The sequence below is a fragment of the Corapipo altera genome, unplaced genomic scaffold (assembly GCF_003945725.1).
Source record: "Corapipo altera isolate COAL_440 unplaced genomic scaffold, ASM394572v1 116, whole genome shotgun sequence".
In the NCBI taxonomy this organism is placed as follows: Eukaryota; Metazoa; Chordata; class Aves; order Passeriformes; family Pipridae; genus Corapipo; species Corapipo altera.
Genome location: NW_020884953.1, coordinates 58,177 through 79,257, shown reverse-complemented (window position 1 = coordinate 79,257; position 21,081 = coordinate 58,177). Strand labels below are relative to the sequence as shown.

At 47.4% G+C, this 21,081-nt stretch overlaps 1 protein-coding gene across 1 annotated transcript; it reads left to right on the top strand.

Moving 5' to 3' along the window:
* Positions 1-3,394: 3,394 nt before the first annotated feature.
* EFHC1 (EF-hand domain containing 1) lies at positions 3,395-20,744 on the top strand. Its single transcript, XM_027663475.1, has 11 exons — positions 3,395-3,640; positions 8,420-8,641; positions 10,325-10,612; positions 12,301-12,450; positions 13,803-13,995; positions 14,304-14,524; positions 15,233-15,373; positions 16,554-16,767; positions 17,110-17,257; positions 18,030-18,234; positions 20,224-20,744. Exons 1-11 carry the CDS (start codon positions 3,452-3,454, stop codon positions 20,347-20,349), a joined length of 2,097 nt encoding a protein of 698 aa, XP_027519276.1. The 5' UTR covers positions 3,395-3,451; the 3' UTR covers positions 20,350-20,744.
* The last annotated feature ends 337 nt before the right edge of the window (positions 20,745-21,081 follow it).

The following is a 21,081-nucleotide window of genomic DNA, read 5'->3' as shown; positions in this document are numbered from 1 at the left end:
ATATACATTGATAAGATCCTTTAAATATTCCCTGACCTGATGGTCTTCCACCGAGGTACGTATTCCTTGATCCAGCCTTTTCCACTGGTCTCAAGGACCTGGGATTCCTGAAGGCCAGTTAGTAAATACTGGGGTGAAGAAGGCTTTTCTGTGTTCTGTGTAACCAGCTCCCACATCTTGCTGAGTAATGGGCCCACATTTTCCCTAATCTCCCTTTTGTCACCCATGCACCTATAGAAACCTTTCTGGTTGTCTTTGACATCCCTGGACAGATTCCAGTTGGGCTTTGTCTTTCTTCATCTCTGCTCTCTCAGATTCCTTCCTATCCATGTCCTTGTTTTCACCTTCTCTGTGCTGCTTCTGTGTTTGAGTTTTCCCTGTTTATCCATGCAGGCCTGATGGCATTTTTGCCCAGCTTCCTGCTCGTTGGAATGGTCTGCTCCTGAGCTTGGAGGAGGTGACTCCTCCTCAAGCCTTATCCCATGGGACTCTACCAATCAGGTGGAGATCGCAGCAGAAACCAAATTCTTCTCCTGAAGTCCAGAGCTGTGAATTTGCTTTTTACCCTCCTCCCTCCCCTCAGGATCCTGAACTCCACCATCTCATGGTTACTGCAGCCAAGGCTGTCTTCATCCAGGCAAAACTCCACGCACTCCAGCTGTTGTCTCACTAAAGGGCAGCTCCCCCTCCTCACCTTCTTGGCCTGCCCTTAAAAAGACTGTCTGTCTCCCTCCATTGCAACACTCAAGTCATGGGAGCCATTCCACCACATCTTCCTATGATCCCAAGATTGCACACATGGCCTGCGGATGCACACATGGCTCTGATTCATCATGCCCAGTCCCCACACTGCCTGAGTTCTTTACACACACTTCAGAGAGACACCCCAGCACACTGACTTCCCAGATTTAGGGAGCTCAGTTTTAGGGATTTTTCCATCACAGTGGAAAATTGTTGATTTTGTGATCCCTTTCTGTCACATCGCTCCAGGTCCTCAACTTACCAGCCTTGTCCAGGAGGATCATGTGTGATCACAGTCATACCTCATCCCCCAGGATGTACACTTGTGTGAATTTCAGTTCTCAAAATCTCTAAAAATCTTATATTTTTCTTTCTATTAACCAACACTTTTAGGGATTTCTTAATATAACATACAGACTAAGGCTTCTGTATGGTTGTGTTTTTACCCACCAGAGGGCGAGTTTTCTCCATCTGTGTCCTCCAGTGCCACGAAAGCAGAGCCCGATTAAGAATCCCTTTTCCCTTTCATGGGTAAACAGCAGGGATGTAGGAAGCTATCATCTTACCATCTTAACACTGGTAATTCAGATTTGTCTGTGCAGAAGTTGTCAAAGCTGAATCCAGATCTTCTGAATTGCACTTCAATTCTTTATTCCTCATTTCTCCTCTCTCCTGCTTTACAGTCACTATTCCTAAGAAAATACCAGCTTCTGCTACGGTTTTCCTTAAGCTTCCTTTCATGGAATCACAGAATGTTTTGAGCTGGAAGAGACCTTAGAGCTCATCTAGTTCCAAGCCCCTGCCATGGGCAGGAACACCTTCCACTAGACCAGGTTGCTCCAAGCCCTGTCCAACCTGGCCTGGAACACTTCCATGAATGGGGCATCCACAGCTTCTCTGGGCAACCTGTGCCAGGGCCTCACCACCCTCACAAGTGAAGAATTTATTCTTGATACCTAATTCAAACCTGTCCTCTGTCAGTTTAAAACCATTGTCCCTTGTCCTATCACCAGATACCCTTGTAAATAATCCCTTTTTGGCTCTCTTGGAGCCCATTTAGGCACTGGAAGGGGCTCTAAGGTCTCCCTGGAGCCTTCTCTTCTCCACGCTGAACATCCCCAGCTCTCCCAGCCTATCATCATTACAGTCTGTGCAGGGGCACTGTGACACACAGACTTGTCACAAACTTGATGTCACTCTCCTCAGGGATGATCCCTGGCACACGAAGGCGAGTTTTCTTCTCTGAGCATGTCCTTGCTCCCTGCTAAACACTGCCTGGATATCGCAGCATGAAAAAATCAGAGCAAATGCTTGGTCCCAGCACCTGCCTCTGACTCAGCTGTCACACCAGCAGCTTTGCTGTCTTCCAGATCCAGCCCTTCCAGCCCTGCTTGGCCTCCAATCCATTATTTTCCTTTCTAAGCTCATCAGCCTCATTCTTTATCTCCCACCGGCTGGCTTTCTTCTCTCTCCCACACCGTGCTCAGACAGACGGTCTGGCTGCATTTCTCCCTGCTTAACTTCTGCTTACAAAACCCTCGATCTGCTGCCTGCCCTTGGATCGCAGCCTGGCTGGTCTTGTGTACTGCTGATAAAGAGAACAAGGGAAAGACACACAAAAAACCTCTTCTTTTTTTTTTTTTTTTTTTTCCATAGAATCACAGAATCATAGAATGGTTTGGGTTGGAAGTGACCTTAAAGATCATCTCATTCCAACCCCCCTACCATGGGCAGGGACACCTTCCACTAGACCAGGTTGCTCAAGCCACGTCCAACCTGGCCTCGAACACTTCAGGGATGGTAAATCCACAACTTCTCTGAGCGACAAACTTTGCTCTTCCATGGTAATGAATTTAGCTCTCTTTTCTCTCTTGCATTTGGGAGTGTTTTTGCACAATGACCTTTCCCTTGCTGGTCTCCCTGCTGCTTGTTTTTACCCCTTCCTTCAGAGATAAAAATCATGTTTGAAAGAGAGGGATTATATCAGTGCTACATATTAAACCCCCACTATTACACAGCTCATATACCTACTATATACATAACAAACCCGCACAACTGCTTCTGTTAAAATGTTTCAAGCACTCTAGGTATGGATTTGACCCTCCATGGCTACTCCTCATCGTGGGCACTGCACAGGGCAGGGAAAACTTCCAAAAAAAAGTAGCCTGGATGCCACCACCCGTTTTGGAGTCCAAGATATTTTAATGTGAGGGGGCTTTGGGGGGCTGTGAGGGGCTATGAGGCTGTGAGGGGCTGAGAGGGGATATGGGGTCTATGAGGGGCTGTGAGAGGCTGTGATGGTATATAGGGCCTACGAGAGGCTGTGAGTGGGATGTGAGGGGGATGTGAGAGGCTTTTGGGGGGATATAAGGTGGGATGTGAGGGGGCTATGAGGGGCTATGAGTGGACTTTGAAGGGGATGTGAGGGGCTGTGAGGAAACTGTGAGGAGGTTATGAGGACGCGGTGAGGCGAAAATCCCAAGTAAAAGAGGATTAACGCGTTCTGTGTCCTTATTTCCACACTGCAGAGGCGTAAGGAGGGTCCAACCCCTCCACCTCCCTCCGTCACACTGCCACGGCCGCCCCGCAGACCGTAGCGCCAACTGCGCAGGCGCGGAGTGAGGCGCGCGGAAGGGCCCGCGCATGCGCACTGAGCGCTCCGGCGGTTGCCGTGGAGACGCGTCGGCGGGGCCGGGCCGGGAGCGCCGCCATGAGCGCGGGACCGGCACCGGGAACGGGATCAGGGCCGGGACCGGGAACGGAATTAGGACCAGGACTAGGACCCGGACTGGAATCCGGATCGGGACCGGGACCAGCACCGGTACCGGCCCTGGGACCGGGACCGGGACCGGGGCCGGGTCTGCCCTTCCTCCCCGGCTGTGCCGTCAGGGACCCCACGGTGAGCGCACACGCCCGCTGTCCCCTCCGCCGTTCCCCCGTCCCAGGGACTCCTCTCGACCAGGGGCGCCATAGACTCGTCGGGGGACCTCATGGCCCCTGAAGACACCCCCTGGGAATGTGGTACTGCCTCAGACCCTCCTCTAGTTCCCCCGGAGACCTGGTACCCCTAAAGTCAACTAATATTCATGGAATCATGGAATGGTTTGGGTTGGAAGGGACCTCAAAGATCATCTGGTTCGAATTCCCTGCCATGGGCAGGGACACCTTCCACTATCCCAGGTTGCTCCAAGCCCCGTTCAGCCTGGCCTTGGACACTTCCAGGGATGGAGCAGCCACAGCTTCTCTGGACAACCTGCCCCAGGGCCTCACCACCTTCACAGCCAACAATTCCTTCCAATATCTCATCTAACCCTGCCCCCTGGCAGTGGGAAGCCATTCCCCTTTGTACTGTCCTTCCAGGCCCTTGTCCAAAATCCCTCTCCAGCTCTCTTGAAGCACCTTTAGGCACTGGAAGGGGCTCTAAGGTCTCCATGGAGCCTTCTCTTCTCCAGGTGAACACCCCCAGCTCTCCCAGCCTGTCTCCAGAGCAGAGGGGCTCCAGCTCTTGGAGCATCTCTGTGGCCTCCTCTGGACTCACTCCAGCAGCTCCACATCCTCCTTGTGCTGGGGGCCCCAGGGCTGGATGCAGCACTGCAGGTGGGGTCTCACAAGAGCAGAGTAGAGGGGACATGTTACCCCCTGAACCCATACCAAGGGAACATCCTGTTCCTCAGACCACCCTGTAATTCCCTGGAAAGACCTGGTACCTCCTGAATTCACCAAATATCCCTGAGGCAACTTGGTGTTGTGTGAACCCATGTCCTGAGAACATGGTACCCCTCAAACTGACCAGACCCTGGTACCCTGTAATGTGACCCTCAAGGAACCTGGTGCCCTGTAACCTCATTTGATGCTCCCCAGCAGGCCTAATATCCACTGAACTCTCCCCAAGGAACTTGGTGTTTCCCAAAGCCCACAGATCCCTGCTGAACTCACTTCTGGGGGACCTGAATGCTCTAAACCCACTTGGTATTCCCTGAGCCCACTCACAGCTGATCTGGTACTCCCTAAGTTCTCCCAGTCTCCCTTGTAATTGCAAGTGTGTTCCAGTGCTTTTAATCTTGTCCCCAAGGAATCCATTGCATCATGTACCCATCTTATAACCCTGAATTTGTTCTGATAGCTTTGGGGAGGGACACACACACACACCAGCCTCATTTGAGATTCCAAAAGCTTTTTCCATAACTGCAGAACTGCTGTCTGCAAACTCACCCCATGGAAATCCAGTCCCCCTGAATCCATCCAATAATTCTCTGACTAGTTCATGTGATACCCCAAGGGAAATCCCCAAACTCACTTTACAGTCTTGAAACCTGATTCCCTCGGGAAAACTGCTGTTTCTCTGAACCATCTCAGTTTCCCCAAAGGAATGTGTTTGAACCTTCAACTCATTGTGATACTGCCCTGAACCAGGACCCTTAAATTCACCTGATACCCACTCATCTGGAAATACCCAGGAGAACACACACTGTCCAAACTTCAAGCAGTCCTCCTCTAGGAATTAATCTCTCAAATCATCCCAATATTACTGTGTCCTGCATCCACCCACCCCCCTTAGAGGGACAGATATGCCCTGAAGTCACCAACCTCCTGGTCAGTCAACACTCTCCTGAAACTCCCTCCTCCAAACATCTGATACTTTCAAAAATGCTCTCCTGGTATTGTGTGGAGAACTGAATCTTTGGTGGTCCAGGTCTGGAACCTGATAACCTGATGAGGGAACTGGTATCCCACCACAGAACTGATACCACCACACCCTCCAGGATCATCCCAAGGAGGTGCTCGCAGATTCCCTGGAATAAGCAGTCTCATCCTCATCCTCTGCACTTGATACCTAAGTGAGGAGGCAACCTCTCCTTTTCCCCATTCCCAGTGACTCACACACTAAGGACCTGATGACCCCAAATCTTCCCAACGTCCTCTTGAGATGAGAGTACTGATACTCCCTGAGTACTCCCATTTACTTCTTGGATGCACGAAAACATCCCACAAAATGTCCAAAAGGGGGTTATTTCATGCCTGGTTTGGGCACACCAAGGATTTACAGGCTCCTTGGAGAGCATCTCTGACAGGGAAACATTCCTGGCTGCATTCAGCTTCATATATAAAAATTACTTATCATAGAATCATGGAATGGTTTGGGTTGGAAGGGACCTTAAGGATCATCTCATTCCAACCCCCTGCCATGGGCAGGGACACTTTCCATAGACCAGCTTGCTCCAAGTCCATCCAATCTGGCCTCAGTCTTTGACAACTGAGTTCTCCAACAGTTAGTGGAGTCATTTACTCATAACAAATAACCATGCAGTAATAAAGGTCATCTCAGAATTATTATCAGATAATAATACTATTTCCCTGAGATCATTTATAACGTCTCGGAAATCTGCAATTTTCCAGTCTCTAAAATGGGCATCACAACACTTGTTTTCCAATGAATGCTGAGAGGTGTTGAAGGAAACCTCTGTGATCAAATAAACAGTGTCGTTATTGCTTAGTGCTCATGGGACAGGGAAACACAGACACTGGGAGAGAGAGTGGTGTTTGTGTGAAGTGTTATAGACTTGGCAAAAAGTAGGACTTAATTCAGTGCAATTTCTTCAGATAGGCACTGGCAGCTACTGGGATTAGGAGTTTACATTCTGGGTTTTCCCTTTTAAATTTCCATTAGTCACCTGATCCTGTGAGATGTTATCTGGCATCCAAGGCTCACCTGGGAGAGCTTATCCACTCCAGGAGCCTAGTGTCTCTATGAGGTTTTTTTTTTTAGGCAACTGTGGGCCCTTAAAAGCCTGTGCACTTCTGGCAAACACTGATATTGCTCAAATGAAAGACAAACTTCCTGGTTTTCCTTGAATATTTTCCCCACAGCTTTCCCTTTGGATGTATTTAACAGAAGGAAATGGCAGTTCTGTGGCAGTTTGTAAGATGTTGTGCTAGCATGTCTTTAGTCAACTGTTATTTTCATCTGAACCTGTTTTCCTCACTGCTCTCTCCATTGCAAGATCTGTAGTAGCAGTTTAAAGAGAAAACAAGGAATTACGTGAAATTCAAGAGGGGCCTTGAAGGTATAAATAAGATTAGAGGCTTAACCATGAGGGGCGAGGTAGGGGGTGGAGAAGAAGTATTTCACATGCCTGAGGTTGGACTGAGTGCAAGTCTGGGGCTGGAAAAGGAGCTGAAACTTGTTCTTTCAGCACTAGAAATGCATACAATTCTGTTTTATTTGGCAACAGTCAAGGGGTTTTATTGTCAAAGACTCATAATTTCTCCTGTTTTCTCTGGAGCATGAAGTGTTGAAAGCCCAGGGGGACCAGCCAGGCTTTCAGGAGTGCAGGTGATGTACCAGGTGTGGTGAATTCTACAGCAAGTGGAATGGCTTGATAGCACTCAGGTCTGAACCTACTCTTCAGTAGTGAAGAGCAGGACTGGCTGACAGAGATCAGGTCCTACTCACAGCTCTGATTGAGTCTGGGGAGAAGGATTTTGGGTTCTGGTGGGTGAGAGGCTGGACATGCCCCGGCCATGGGCACTCCCAGCCCAGAACCCCCCCGTGTCCTGGGCTCATCCCACAGTGTGGGCAGCAGGAGAGAGGGGGATTCTGCCCCTCTGCCCCCTCAGCTGAGACCCCACCTGCAGAGCTGCCTCCAGCCCTGGGGAACAACAGCACAAGGACTTGGAGCTGCTGGAGAGAATCCAGAGGAAGCCGCAGAGTTGCTCCGAGGGCTGGAGCCCCTCTGCTCTAGAGACAGGTTGTGAGAGCTGGGGCTGTTCAACTGGAGAAGAGAAGGCTCCATGGAGACCTTAGAGCCCCTTCCAGTACCTAAAGGGTCCACAAGACAGATGAGGACAAACTTTTTAGTAGGGCCTGTACCACTAGGGCAAGGGATGATGGCTTTAAACTAAAAGAGAGTCAATTTAGATTAGGTGTAAGGAAGAAGTTTTTTGCAGTGAGGGTGGTAAAACACTGGCACAGGTTGCTCAGAGAAGCTGTGGCTGTGCTATCCCTGGAAGTTCAAGGCCAGGTTGGACGGGGCTTGGAGCCATCCCTGCCCATGGCAGGGGGTTGGACTAGATGACCTTCCAAGTCAAGCTGTTCTGTGATTCTGTGACTGTGGAGAGAGGTGATAAAACAACTAATGTGCTTTAGTAGGTCTCATAACTGCAGTTCTGTGAGCACGACACACCAAGATTTAGCCCAGCAAAGAAAATCCTGTATCATGCCCAGGAGAGGATTAACAAAATAAATAACAACAGAATGCACAGAGAGTGCACAACAGTCAAGGGAACACCATAAGGCAGTAACTGATGTCCCATGGTGCCCTGTGCTGCTGAAAAACAGAGTAGGGAACAAAAGGTTTGTGAGATCAATACCACATAAACTACTGACACCCCATTCTAGGCACTGAGTATGGTGGCAATAGGGAAATTCATTGATTTCAGTTCTTGGGGAATGTGTGACAGTATTAGGATTTGAGTCCACTCTCATACTTTGTACATCCAGCCACTTACTGTTTTTTCAGCCTCCTTGGTCTAAGTGTAAAATTTTATTTTAAATAGCTGCTGCAGTAGTTTATAATAAAATGCTGGGGGTAGGGGAGAGAGACTGGTTTTCTGTGCTTTCAGTAGCTGTATCTACTCAGTTCATGCAGTATTTTGACAGCTGGATTTCTTTCCACAGAGAACATCTTTTCATCGGTCCCACACACTGGGCTTCAGAAATGGATATGCTTTTTCCCAGCTGCCAAGGGAGGGGATTGGCGGGGAGACGATCTTCCCAAATCTGCTCTCTCAAGATCAGCTGGATGATTTATGCACAAAGGGACCCACCCTGACCTACGGGCCAGCCAAGAAGTCTCCACCTCCACCCTTCATGCCGTCATACGTGGCTTTTGACAAACAGGTATAAAGAAGCTTATTCCAGGAATATCACTGGCCAAATTCGGAGACACAAACACTCGGCTCCAGAGTTCACAAGACTGTGTGCAGCAGTTTTCAGATGCCATAGCCCTTAGTCAGAGACAGCTGAACCCCAGACTGAAAGAGGCTTTCTTTGCTAGAGAGGAGGATTATAATACGTAAACGATGTAAGACATTCCCTGCAAGTTATACTCCAGCATTTCCAGCAGGGTTGGAAAAGAGATTTGATTAACTCTGAAAAGCTCCAGTTTATAACTATTGCTCTGTAAGCCACAGCCTCGGCTTTTTGTGTTTCCAAAACTGTATTGAAATTGTAACTGAGCTTTAACTGGAATCATCAGTCTGCAGTGGGGACTCTGATAGTCTGACTGTGGTCTATCTATTTATGCTTGTGTTGGTCATCACAGCGTGTCCCAGCCTGTGCTGTGCCATTAGTACTTCCTGAGTTACATCCTGGTGATCATATTGGACTAGGGGGTGGCTGTGTGTCTGTTCAGGGCAGTCCTGAGCTGACCCTTGATTTTAAATGCTCCAGTGTCCCATCCTGCAATTGGCAGCCACGGACAGAGCAGTGGCTGCAGAGCTCTGTGCAAGGCTCCCGGAGCTCGACACGTGCAGGGCTCCACGCACTGCCAGGGCTGGGAGAGCAGTCTGGAGCCAGCCAACCCTCAGCCCGTCTGTGAGACAGGCTGGGGAACAGATGTGCCATGTTAATTACTGAGGCTGTTCCTTCAGAGTGATGTATATGTTGCTGTTTATTCTGTCAGATCCTTCTCTGCCCCTTCCTTCAAACCAGAGGAGCATCAGGGGCCCCAGTGCTGTTGAGGGCATCCTGGTCCCTTGTGGGGCACTTTGCTGACTGGTAGGAACTTGCTGGCTTTATCATCCCTTCATTATCCAGGCCTCTCTGCTGATGTAGCCTGGGTATGCGAGGCCTGATTGGCCACCTACATCCTCTTAGGGACATTGAATGATCTTGGAGAGAATATTCCTCCTACTTCTGCCAAGCACAGGGACTGGCTGATTAATTTCCTTGCTTCCCCAGCACAGATCAGGCTTTGCTGTCAGTGCTGAATAGATGTGACTTCAGATCATACAATCATGGAATAGTTTGGGTTGGAAGGGACTTAAAGATCCTCTTGTTCCCACCCTCCTGCCATGGGCAGAGACACCTTCCACTAGACCAGGTTGCTCAGAGCCCCTTTCAACCTGGCCTTGAAATGATGAGCCATGCAGATTTTAAAATCCTCAGTTGTGGCTGAACTTTTTATTAAAATCTCTTGATAACTTCCCTAAATCAGGGGCTGTAAAGCTGACAGATAAAGAGTAACGTATGTCAGTAAAGTAAATTACTGTCAACAGCCAAGCACCTGGCAGGAGGTGAAATAAGCATGTGATTAAGGAGGAGTAGGGAAAAGGTTGTATTTTTACACCTGTCCCATGCATATCAAATTTGTCAAAGGCAGGTCTTGATAAAAGCCCTCATGTTGTCTCTGCCATCACTCACAGATTTGGCCTCAGCTGTGTTTGATGATTTTGTAGAACACAATCCAGTAACTTTGCACTGCCAGAGCAAATTAAAAATAAATTATTGCTCTTAATAGACTAATCATGGTGTTCAAATTATTTCTTTCTCTCTCCCTCTGTTATGTTGTCCCTTGGGCAGGTTTTGAAGTTCGATGCCTATTTCAAGGAAGAAGTTCTTACCTCTGCAGAGGAGCATTACCGGATCCGCCAAGTGGGCATCTACTACTACCTGGAAGACGACAGCATGTGTGTCATAGAGCCTGTGGTGAAGAACTCTGGGCTCATTCAAGGCAAACTTATGAGACGCCACCGGGTGCCCAAGAATGACCAGGGGGATTATTACCACTGGAAGGACCTGAATCTGGCCACGAACATCACCATGTATGGCAGGACGTACCGCTTAGTCAACTGCGACTCCTTCACCAAGGTGGGTTGCTGGTACAGAAAACACTGACAGAAAGAATCCTGGGAATTACAGGTGGACAGACCTGTTAGAGTCCAGCAGCTTGCATCTGTGGCTCACAGTCTTTCATTTTGCTTTTTGTGTAGATTTCTTTCTTCAGGCCAATGCAGAGTTCAAGGTATGATATTTGCTGAGGGCATGTGAACTGCTCAGTACTTTAGCCCAAGGACTGCTGGGAATCCACCCCTTGGCATCAGGACTTCTCCTTGCAGTACAAATTCCAAGTTCATCTCTGGGTGCAGAAACATTGTGCATACATGAGAAGGAAATTAGGGATCCTAACTCTTTTCTGATTTAATATTCCTCTGTTAAGGGCGGGGGAAGGGAATAAAATCAATAACTCTACACCCATCCACAGCCAAGCCATGATCTGTGGGTTGGGAATCGTGGTATGAACTGACCTTTCTAAAAGCTTACTCACTGCCTGCTTTTCTATTTCTGGCTATTTCTGTGCCAGTAAATGAGATAATAACGATCCAATAACAAGTTATAACAATTACCAGTACACTGGTATTCTGTTAGATTGTCCCCAGGATAATCTCAGTCCTGCTCAGCTACTATTCTTCCAGGCCAGGAGTTAGAATACTCCAGGGACCATTCTCAATAGGTGAGTTACATGCAGTCAACCTGTTCTGGAAGCTGTGAGAGTTTAGATCCAGGCTTTTCCTTGCCAGTTGGCCTCAGTGCCCAGGAATGTTCCCAAACATATGTAATAATTGGTGTATATGTGGCTGTGGGGCCAGCTGTGCTGAAACTGGAGGACTGTTAAAATCAGCTCACATCAAATGAAGAGCTGGTCCTCACGTTAATATTGATGAAAAACATGGAATGAGCTTATATGGGTCTACATCTCCAGGCCACCACTCTATTTATCATTAACCTGCACTCTCCAGACTGGAAAATAGTGAGTCTGAAAGTGTGAACCTGCCTTGTTAGTCTTCAGGGAGATCCCACATCCCCCTTGGAGAAGTTTGCATGGGTGTTTCCCGGGCTGAATATTTTCATGGGCCACTTCCCAAGGCCAAAAAGGGAACAAGTCCATTGACTTCAGAGGTCGTTTTGAGTGAGTGATGCAAGTACACAAGTAACACCCTAGAGGTTGTTCATGCATCCAAGGTAAGCAAGAAAGCCCTTCATAAACAAGCAGATTGCACTCTTTCTGTGGGAAAAGTACTCCTGAAAGATGGAATGAAGCTGCCACTGACACATATCCTCATGCCTGGGAGGTCTCGGTGGGCCTAGTGTGGGTAACACTAACTTCCACTGTCTGACACAGCCCTAAGTCTCTTGCAAATTTAGGCTGACTGCATCTATGTCAAACACCCATTTAACCTTTTTCATTTACATAAAAGAGACCAACTGGCAGTTATCCTCTTTTTAAAGCCCTAAGGCCAAGGAAAACTGTGCTCCAGTGAAATCTGAGTTAGGATGTTGAGGACAGAACTGCTCTGATTAATTAAAGGGTAAGCAAAGCTAAGAAGTAGCTTAAACAAATATCTTTGTCATCTATGTATTTGCTGTTGCAGTAGAGTTCTCTATGAGGAATGACCTTGCAGTATTCTGACCTCCCTCACCTCTGCCCACTGGTAATCTCTAGTCACCTCTTACCTTCAGAACTCACGGCACATTAACACCTCAGATGACCTTCCTAGGTGTTCATGGAGAGCCAGGGAATTGTACTGAACCCTCCAGAGCAATTGGTTTCGGATCCTTACATAGAACAGCGCCGGACGCCTGTGCAAAAGCCCATCGTGCCAGCAGGTCCTGACCCCCTCTGGCAGTTCCTGACCTATGACACAAAGGTGAGAGAGCTGGGGATTACCCACATGCTGTGGGATTACCCACATACTGTGGGATTACCCACAGAGCACTTGTAAGGCACCTCCAGTCCTGTGTCCAGTTCTGGGCCCCTCACTTCGGGAAAGACATTGGGGGGCTGGAGCATGTTCAGGGAAGGGAAAGGAGCTAGGGAAGGGGCTGGAGCACCAGGAGCAGCTGAGGGAGCTGGGGGGTCTCAACCTGGAGAAAAGGAGGCTCAGGGGGTCCTTCTCAGCCTCTGCAACTCCCTGACAGAAGGGTAGAGCCAGATGGGGGTTGGGCTCTGCTCCCAGGGAACAAGGGACAGGATGAGAGGAAATGGCCTCAAGCTGTGCCAGTGGAGGTTCAGGCTGGACATCAGGAATATTTTCTTCATTGAAAGGGCTGTTAATCATTGGAAGGGGCTGCCCAGGGAAATGGTGGAGTCACCATCCCTGGAGGTGTTCAAGAAACAGTTGGATGTGGCACTTAGTGCCATGATCTAGTTGACAAAGTCAAGGTTGGTCAAAGGCTGGACTCCATGATCTATAAGGGTTTTTTTCCAGCCTAGGTGATTCTGTGATTACAGACTATATGTGCCATTGAAACCCAAGTCTGCAACCTCCCTCATTCTAAAACACCTCAGTCTGCTGAAGAGGCTCCAGATTTGCTCCTTTCTTGGCTTTAGTGAGAAACAAGACCTTTTATGTTTTTTCTGGGCTTTGTGCCTTGTAAACTCTTGCCAGCTCCTTTTTAGATTGCAGATTATCCATTACTCTCTTTCTTTCTGTTGGGATGAGATAAGCCACCTGCCTCTGGAATTTAGCATCCAGATGCAGTTCTATTATGAATGGTTGTGCTGCATCCACTCCTCTCTTCCCCCAAAACATTGATGCCAGCTGCCAGAGCAGGCAATTTCAGACAAACAAAACTCCCTGCTCCTCTGGATCTTCTTTTCCTGTAGCAACAGTTTAAGGAACCCTATGGACTACATCCATACTAGAAAATGAACCAGGGCTGGGATACAACCCAAGTTCTGCATGTTGTCTCTGGCCAGCTATCAACCAAACATCTCCTGGCCATCAGCTATGGGTTAGCACAGGCCAGGATTGTATCCAGACAATATTTTGGATGTGTTCCACCTTTTTTGAGTGGAACAGACAGTTTTGCTGTGTGAATGTAAGCTGGGCCACACCTTCCAGTTTACTGCCAGTTTAGCCTTGATGGCTATTGGGCTGCCTGTTCAGGAGCTGGACCTTGGGGAACTCTTGAGCATCTCAGCATGAGCAGTTTGATTTCTTGGCATCAAAAGATGATTCAGATCCATGATTGTCTGCTTCTCTTTTCTCCACCCCAGGTCCTTCGCTTCTACGCCATATGGGATGACACAAACCACCCCTTTGGTGACCAGCATCGTTGCATCATCCATTACTTCTTGGCAGATGACACAGTGGAGGTTCGGGAAGTGTACAGTAGAAACGATGGGAGAGACCCATTCCCAGTCCTGATGAAACGTCAGCGCTTGCCCAAAACCCTCGCAGAAAAGAAAAGTAAGTTTAGATTGGCACATCTGTCTGGGCTAAAGTGCCTTGGTGGGTGGACACATCCACGGTAGCTGTGCCAGAGGTACACTGCCAGTGGAGAAACTTGGCTGAGAACACTCCAAGTGTCACTGTTTTATGGTCAAAGTTCTTTAAGTGATCACTAAATTCTTTATCTTTTGGGAAACAGTGGCAGGACAGCAGTGCCAACAGCTCCCTGGAGCTGTTTATACAGCTTGCTTTTATATTCCTTTTCACTTGGAAGTGTTAACATCTACCTGATTAATTTACTTTTCCTTTTGCTCCATTGTCCTTAGTGGGCTTCCCAAGCTGTGTGCTGGAGATCACTAATGAGGAGGTACTTGAGTGGTACTCACCCAGAGATTTTGCTATTGGCAAAACCATCACCCTCCTTGGACGCACCTTCTTAATCTACGATTGTGACAAGTTCACACAAAACTTCTATCGGGAAAAATTTGGGATCACAGACTTCCAGCCACTGCAAATCAGTGAGAAACCACTTGAAAAAGTTCCACAGGTACTGCAAACAATTTCTGAAAGGGAGAGAGGAAAGAAGTAGTTGTTATAAGCTCTTATAATAAAGTAGAGCTTCAGTTTAGTGAGAACCTATAGAAAACAAGTTCAACTTAAATTAAAAAAGCGAGTAATTTGAAGAAGACAAGGCAAGACTGGTCATAATCGATATAAAAATGAAAATCTGGCTGCAGTCATACTACTAAACTCTCCTCACTCTCCAAAACAGTTTTGCCAAGTCCAGACTGCCTACTGGAGATGATCACAGTGCTTGTTACCTCCCAAACTGAGCCTAGGAATGGTTTGGAGTGTCAATTGGCCTAGAGCATAAACATGGTGGGGATTAGATTACCAGTGTAACCAAACAGACGGTTGAGTTCCTGTGCACAGGAAGGTTTAGTTGGAACTGGATGATTTTAAGGTCCCTTCCAACCCAAACCATTCCATCATTCTATGATTCTATAATACAGCCATAGTCTCTTTATTCAGAGAAACTACCTGGCTTTCTGATTTTTTTAATCCTCTTATATTTTCACTAAATCCAACACATGACCAGGCCAGTAGCATCTCTACTGGGCAGATTGTCACAGCTCTTGCTACCTGGTGACTGAAGATTTCCTTCCAAATGAGACAGGTTTTGATAAGCTGTCTTGGAAACTTTGTCTTCTTCTCAGTTTCAGCTGTTTATGGTTGGTATCTCCTCTGGATGCAGGTAATTCCTCCCCATAATGGTTTTGGCATGCCTGAAGACTCTCTCCAGAACTGCCTCCGCCTGATTCCAAAGCGCCCACAGAAAGATGTTATTAAGATGCTGGAGAATGATCTCAAGGTCCTGCGGTACCAGGCGGCCCTGGTAAGTGCTTTCCTTGGTGGAATAATGCCAGCTTGTGTGGTAGAGTCAGGAGGGTGGGAGGAGCAGCCTGCTCAGACAAGGCTGTTGGCAAATTCTTCTCTGTGCCAGTGGGAGAAGAGAGTTCCCCAAGCCAACACGAGTGTCCCTTGGGGGATGCCAGGGGGTTACTGTGTGCTTGCTGTGACAATGAGCAGCACAAGAAGGTAGGGAAAAAAAAAACCCACCAAGGCCAGAAAGCACCATCCAGACATGCCACAAACCCACAGCCATTTATGGAAAAACTCCCACTGCCAGCGGCACGTGACAGATGGCCCTGACTGGAACAGCCTTGCACTGGGCACTGTGCCCCTACCTGCCTGAAACTGCTGCCACGAGCCAGAACTTGATGTCTCTGCTGCTGGCTCCAGCACCTGCCCTTCTCCAGGCTACTCCTGGATGCAGCAGCCAGCAAGGAGCTGTCCTAGCAGAGCAGCCAAATGCCAGCGTAGAAGCTGGAGAGTCCGGTGTTTTCCAAGAGCACCCAGGCCCTGGCCTTTGTGCCAGCTTTCCAGTTGGTTTATGCAAGGAGCCTCTGGCACGTCCAGCAGTAGCAATGGCATTTCCTGTGCTGCCTGGTGCCTGCCCTCTCCAAACACTCTGGGTGAATAAGGGCTGGTTTCTTTTCCCTATTGTGCAGGAGCTCCCTAAAGGTCACAGCTGACAAGTTCAGATCCACTTAATTTTAAAGGAGGCAAGTAAACCCACTGGTGTGTCAGGGGAGTGACTTCCTGTGACTAAGAGCTGAAGCAGCACCAACCTCTCTCAGGCACTCAGTAGAATGAAAAAAATGTAACTTTAATACTGAATTTTACAGCCTCTCTGGGATGAATCATTCCATATAGGATATTCCTTTCTCTTGCGTTATTCAGTCAGTGGAAACACTGAATATACTTGGTCACTGCAGCCCAGATTCTGCTTCTGTTACCCTGAGTAGAGCACATAATCATTGAAATTCATATAGTGAGTGCTGTCTAAGGCTTTGTTACACTATGTCAGCACACCAGGAGCTTTGTTTAGTCAGCAATAAAAAAAGCTGTGAGCTCTTGGTGCTTATGAGTGGGTTGCCAGGTACTCCTGAGCACCCCAGGAAAGGAAAACCTGGTTGAAATGTTCTTTTCCAAACCCACTACCTTTGCTTTAGGAATCACCAGTCCCTGAGGACAGAAATCGTCGTTTCATCCTCTCTTATTTCCTCTCTGATGACACGATCAGCATCTATGAACCCCCAATCCGAAACTCTGGCATCCCTGGAGGCAAATACTTAAAAAGGACCAGAGTTGCCAAGCCAGGGTCTACTCCAGAGGATCCCATATACTTTCAGCCCTCTGACTTCACCATTGGCTCTACAATTGAAGGTAAAATCCAGCCTGGATTGATAATACTCTGCTCTAATATGACATTTATTGCATGGTCAGTGCATATCCCTTCCTTCACTTGAAGGATTTGTTGCTTCTGGGTCTCATCACATTTGAGCTTCCAGATCAGCAGGTGGTGTACACTGATATAATTCTGTTACTGTCAATGTCTGAACCTTTGAATCAGTGAAACTATTCTTACTTCAAGAAGTGAAACAAATAGCAGAGCTGGCTCAAAGCTGAGCCCAGCCACAGGAGAGGAATCATGCTCCCTCCTGGATGAAGGGACTTGCCCATGCTGAAACACAAGTAACACTTCTTTCTTTAATGTCTCTTCCCCAGTGTTCGGTCACAGGTTTGTTATCACTGATGCTGACGAATATGTGCTTAATTACTTGGAAAGAAACGCAGAGAGTTTCCCTGCAACAACACTGCAATCCCTGAGGGATCATTTTCGCCCACGGAAGGCAGTAAAGGACACTGTCAACAAGTAGGCTACAAAGGATGGCGTTGTGGGGCTAAACAACACTCAGGGTTGACATCTAAGGGCATTTTCAGCAGCCTCCATGGGCTGGCTGCTCTGCTGGTTATTCAGCTACAAGAGCCTGTGTTTGGACACATACAGAGGGGGTGAAGTGTGTACAATAAAATGTCGTGGCTGGTGCTGACCCAAAACCCTTGTGGGACAGCTCTGGTGCATGAGCAGAGACACTTTCAGCCAGATCATGGAATCACAGAACAGTTTAGGTTAGAGGGGACCTTAAAGCTCATCTAGTTCCAACCCCTCTGCTGTGGACTGGGACACCTTTTCACTGGAACAGGTTGCTCAGAGCTCCATACAGCCTGATTTTGAACACTTCCAGGGATGGGGGGGACACCTTTTCCCAAAAGGCATCAGTTCACTGTAACAGATGCTGCCAATTTGAGCTACTTGATCATTGCAGGCTTAGTGGGTGGTTGGTAGAGTCTTTTTTTTTGACATTTGTTCCTTCTTTGCTTATCCGCCCATCAGAGCCTAGACCACAACCTCTTTTTTAGCTGTCTGGACCCAGTTTGTGTGACCCAGTAACACCCATGTTCCCTCAGAACATTATTTGGAGGCAATATCATGGTAGTTCAGGGGCTCTGCTTGAAACTTGAGTTGTCCACAGTTCCCAGGACTGTGGAACACACAGGGAAATACTCCTTGTTCACACAAGTGTCACAGTAAGGCTGCCAGAATCAGCTTTTACATGAAATCCTGTTATTCCTTTCTTCTGCAGTGACATCCCCAAGCAGGCCCTGGATGACTTAATTGAGGAGGTTCAGAAAGAGCTGAAGCTCCGTCACAGCTACTTGAACACCAGGAGGTTTCATGAGGCATTTCATCAGTGTGACAAGGATGGCTCTGGAATCCTGGACAAAGGAATATTTTTGGACCTTTGTGATAGGTTGGAAGTGCCAACCAGCACCATTCTTCTTAAAAAGGTCAGGAGGAAGGGGTGTTCTGCTTTCCCTCCTATAGTTCTTCCAAATGATCTCTTTTATAAAAACCAACCCTAACCAGCTGCTTTACCCTACAAAGAGGAACAGCTTCAAGAAAAGGGCAATAGAGTCCCAATTTAGAAAGACTTTTGAGCTGTTGGACTGAGCCTGTGTCTTAGAGCAGATAATAATTGCTGTCCTCAAAGGAAGGGGAAGAAATGTTACCCAGGTTGCCCCCCATGTTTGGCTCCACTGTCATGTGAAGCCTGAACATTCCTGCTGGCTCAGGTCTTGGATAAGCAGAAGAGGTGTTACATTGTGATAGAGATCAGGGATAGGCTACTGCAGACCTATGGAATGTCTGTCCAGCACAGTTGGGATTGAGTAGAGATGACACTGAGGTGCTTAGGGAATGAGCCTTAGGAAAACTTAGAGGTATTCTGGATTTTGCAGCAACTGAATTGAAGGTTTAAGAACTAAGTATTGTCTCAAAAAATTAAATAATAAGAAAGAAAGAAATTAGAATCATAACCACTTGGTTGACACAGCTGGGGACTGCGAGCAACAGCACATGGAGATCACAGTCTGAACAGCAGAAAATATGAGGGAAACTGAGAGAAGAATTCATGCAGCAGGGATGGAGGATCCTTTCAGGAATATGACTGGCAAGGGTGCTTCCTTAGCATCATATAACAGGCAGTAGATTAGTGGCCAATAAAGGCAGACTCAGAGTTTAGAGAAATCTAGAAACCAGAGGGAGTAGTTCCCTTGCTAAAATAACAAATTTTCTAAACCAGCCAAGTGTGAGCATCCCAGCCATGGCTAGAAAGGTGCACGGGCAGGGGATTTGTGTATTTGAATGTGGATGAATAAAGGCCCTGGCCAGCACCCAGGGCTTTCCTGTGCTAGAGTTCATCAGACCTCCCTCCACCCTGAGGAATTTACAGTGTGGTGGGTCCTTCCTGCTCCATCTGAGAATGGGAGAGGAAGTGACGTGACTAAAACTAGCTGGAGAACCTGTGACAACTTAAACTAAACCTCTATGTTTGAAACCCCAGTCTAGGGCTTACACACTAAAAACATCCCTCTTCTCTCTTGAAATCTTAATACCAGTGTTCCCAGAGCCCTCAGGAGCGTGGCAGGGCTATAAATTAAACATAGGGCAGAGTGTGAACTGCTGCCTGGGTTGGAGAGGAGCACAGCTGTCAGTCACACCAGAGCAAACTCCGTGAATCTGTCTCTGGGCAATAAGGGGAAGAAGAATCCTTTCAAGGAACTGTGATATTAGACCTTTTCCATCTCCCTGGGTGTCAGAAGGAGATTAGTTATGCAATTAAAGAAACAAAAGCCCTCTTTCTTCCCCTTAAGCACTAAAAGGCTATAACTCTGTAACACAATGCAGGGTCAGGCACGGACACCAGAACTGGCTCATTAGTCGGGCTGTCTCCGAGCTCAATTATCTGTGTCTCCCCTTCATGCCATGTGCACTCACCAAAGTGACACCAGGGAACAGGGACAGTTAGACACACAGCCCCCATCCCATTTTGGCAGGGCTTTCTGGAAGATTTCCCATGGCCTGTGTCAAGTCTGTGGCCATGCTTTGTATTTTTGTGGGTCTATTGCCACTGTCATGATCCACAGAAGGAAATCAAGATTAGACTCAAACACTTTAGCTCTTCTTGCACAGATTAGTGTCATCTGTAGGCATTCAAGGTTGGACTTGGACCTTTAGATCAACAAGTCCAACCTTTAGACTATCAAGTCCAACTCTTAGATGGTTGGACTTGATCTTGCAGGTCTTTTTAACATTAGTGATTCTATGATTCTAAGTCTACCTGTGAATCAGGACTACCAAGGCTCTTCCAACAGGAGAATAAGAGCTCCTGCTCTGACACAAAAGCAGTACCTCTGGGCACTTTCCCCTAAATAAACACCTCGATTTTGCAGCTTCTTCCAACTCTTTATGGTGTTTGTTGTTTTTTGTCCCCACAGCTCATTGACTATTGTTCCTGTGGAGAAGACTATGTAAACTACCGTGACTTCCTTCGAGCCTTCCCTAGTAATCTTTTCCCAGAACCTGAAGCACAAGACGAGCAGTTAAATACTCAAGTGACTTGAAGACCTTGTGCTTCAAAAAGGATGTTCCAGTCTTCACCTTTGCTTCACTCACTCTCCCCCTTTCCATAGAACCGGTTAATTCCACCCTTATTTTGTTAACTTTTTTCTTCCCTAACCTCCCTCTGCCCTTTTGGCCACCACCAAACTCGACTTCACAACTGCTGGATGTTGAAATGAAACTCATAGAAGAAAATTTCTGAGAACCAAAGTTGGGTTCTCCTCTTGATCTCTCAACTTTTTAGTAAAGTATTTTAGAGAGCTAAAGCTCTCCGAAGCCTGGAGTGAAAACCACTCTAGTTTTCTCTGAGAGTCAAAAGGGCCTTTCATCCTCAAATAGTGAAGACTGCCAGTTTACATTGTTTTAAAATTGCAATAAAAATGCAGTTGCTATAAAAGTGTTAGTAAATCTGTTTTAAATAGAATTACCTCAATGGCTGGAATAGTTAAGGATTAAAATAAGGGAGGGGGGAAAACTCCACAAAGTGACATTTTGGATTTACTCAAAATGGGGTAGTGAGTTTAGCTATCTGGAGATAGCAGGGGTCTGGACACAAATCTGCTCACAGCAGCTCTGCACGTTTTTAACAAAAGGTTGGGAGAATGGTTTTAGGACTGAGATACCATCTAAACCCATCTTATGCAGCCTGTCATCTCACCAGGCAGGGCTCCAAGGAAAAGGGAATACTGGCAGTTGGCATAGCAATAGAGTTATGACACTTGTGCTCCACTTAG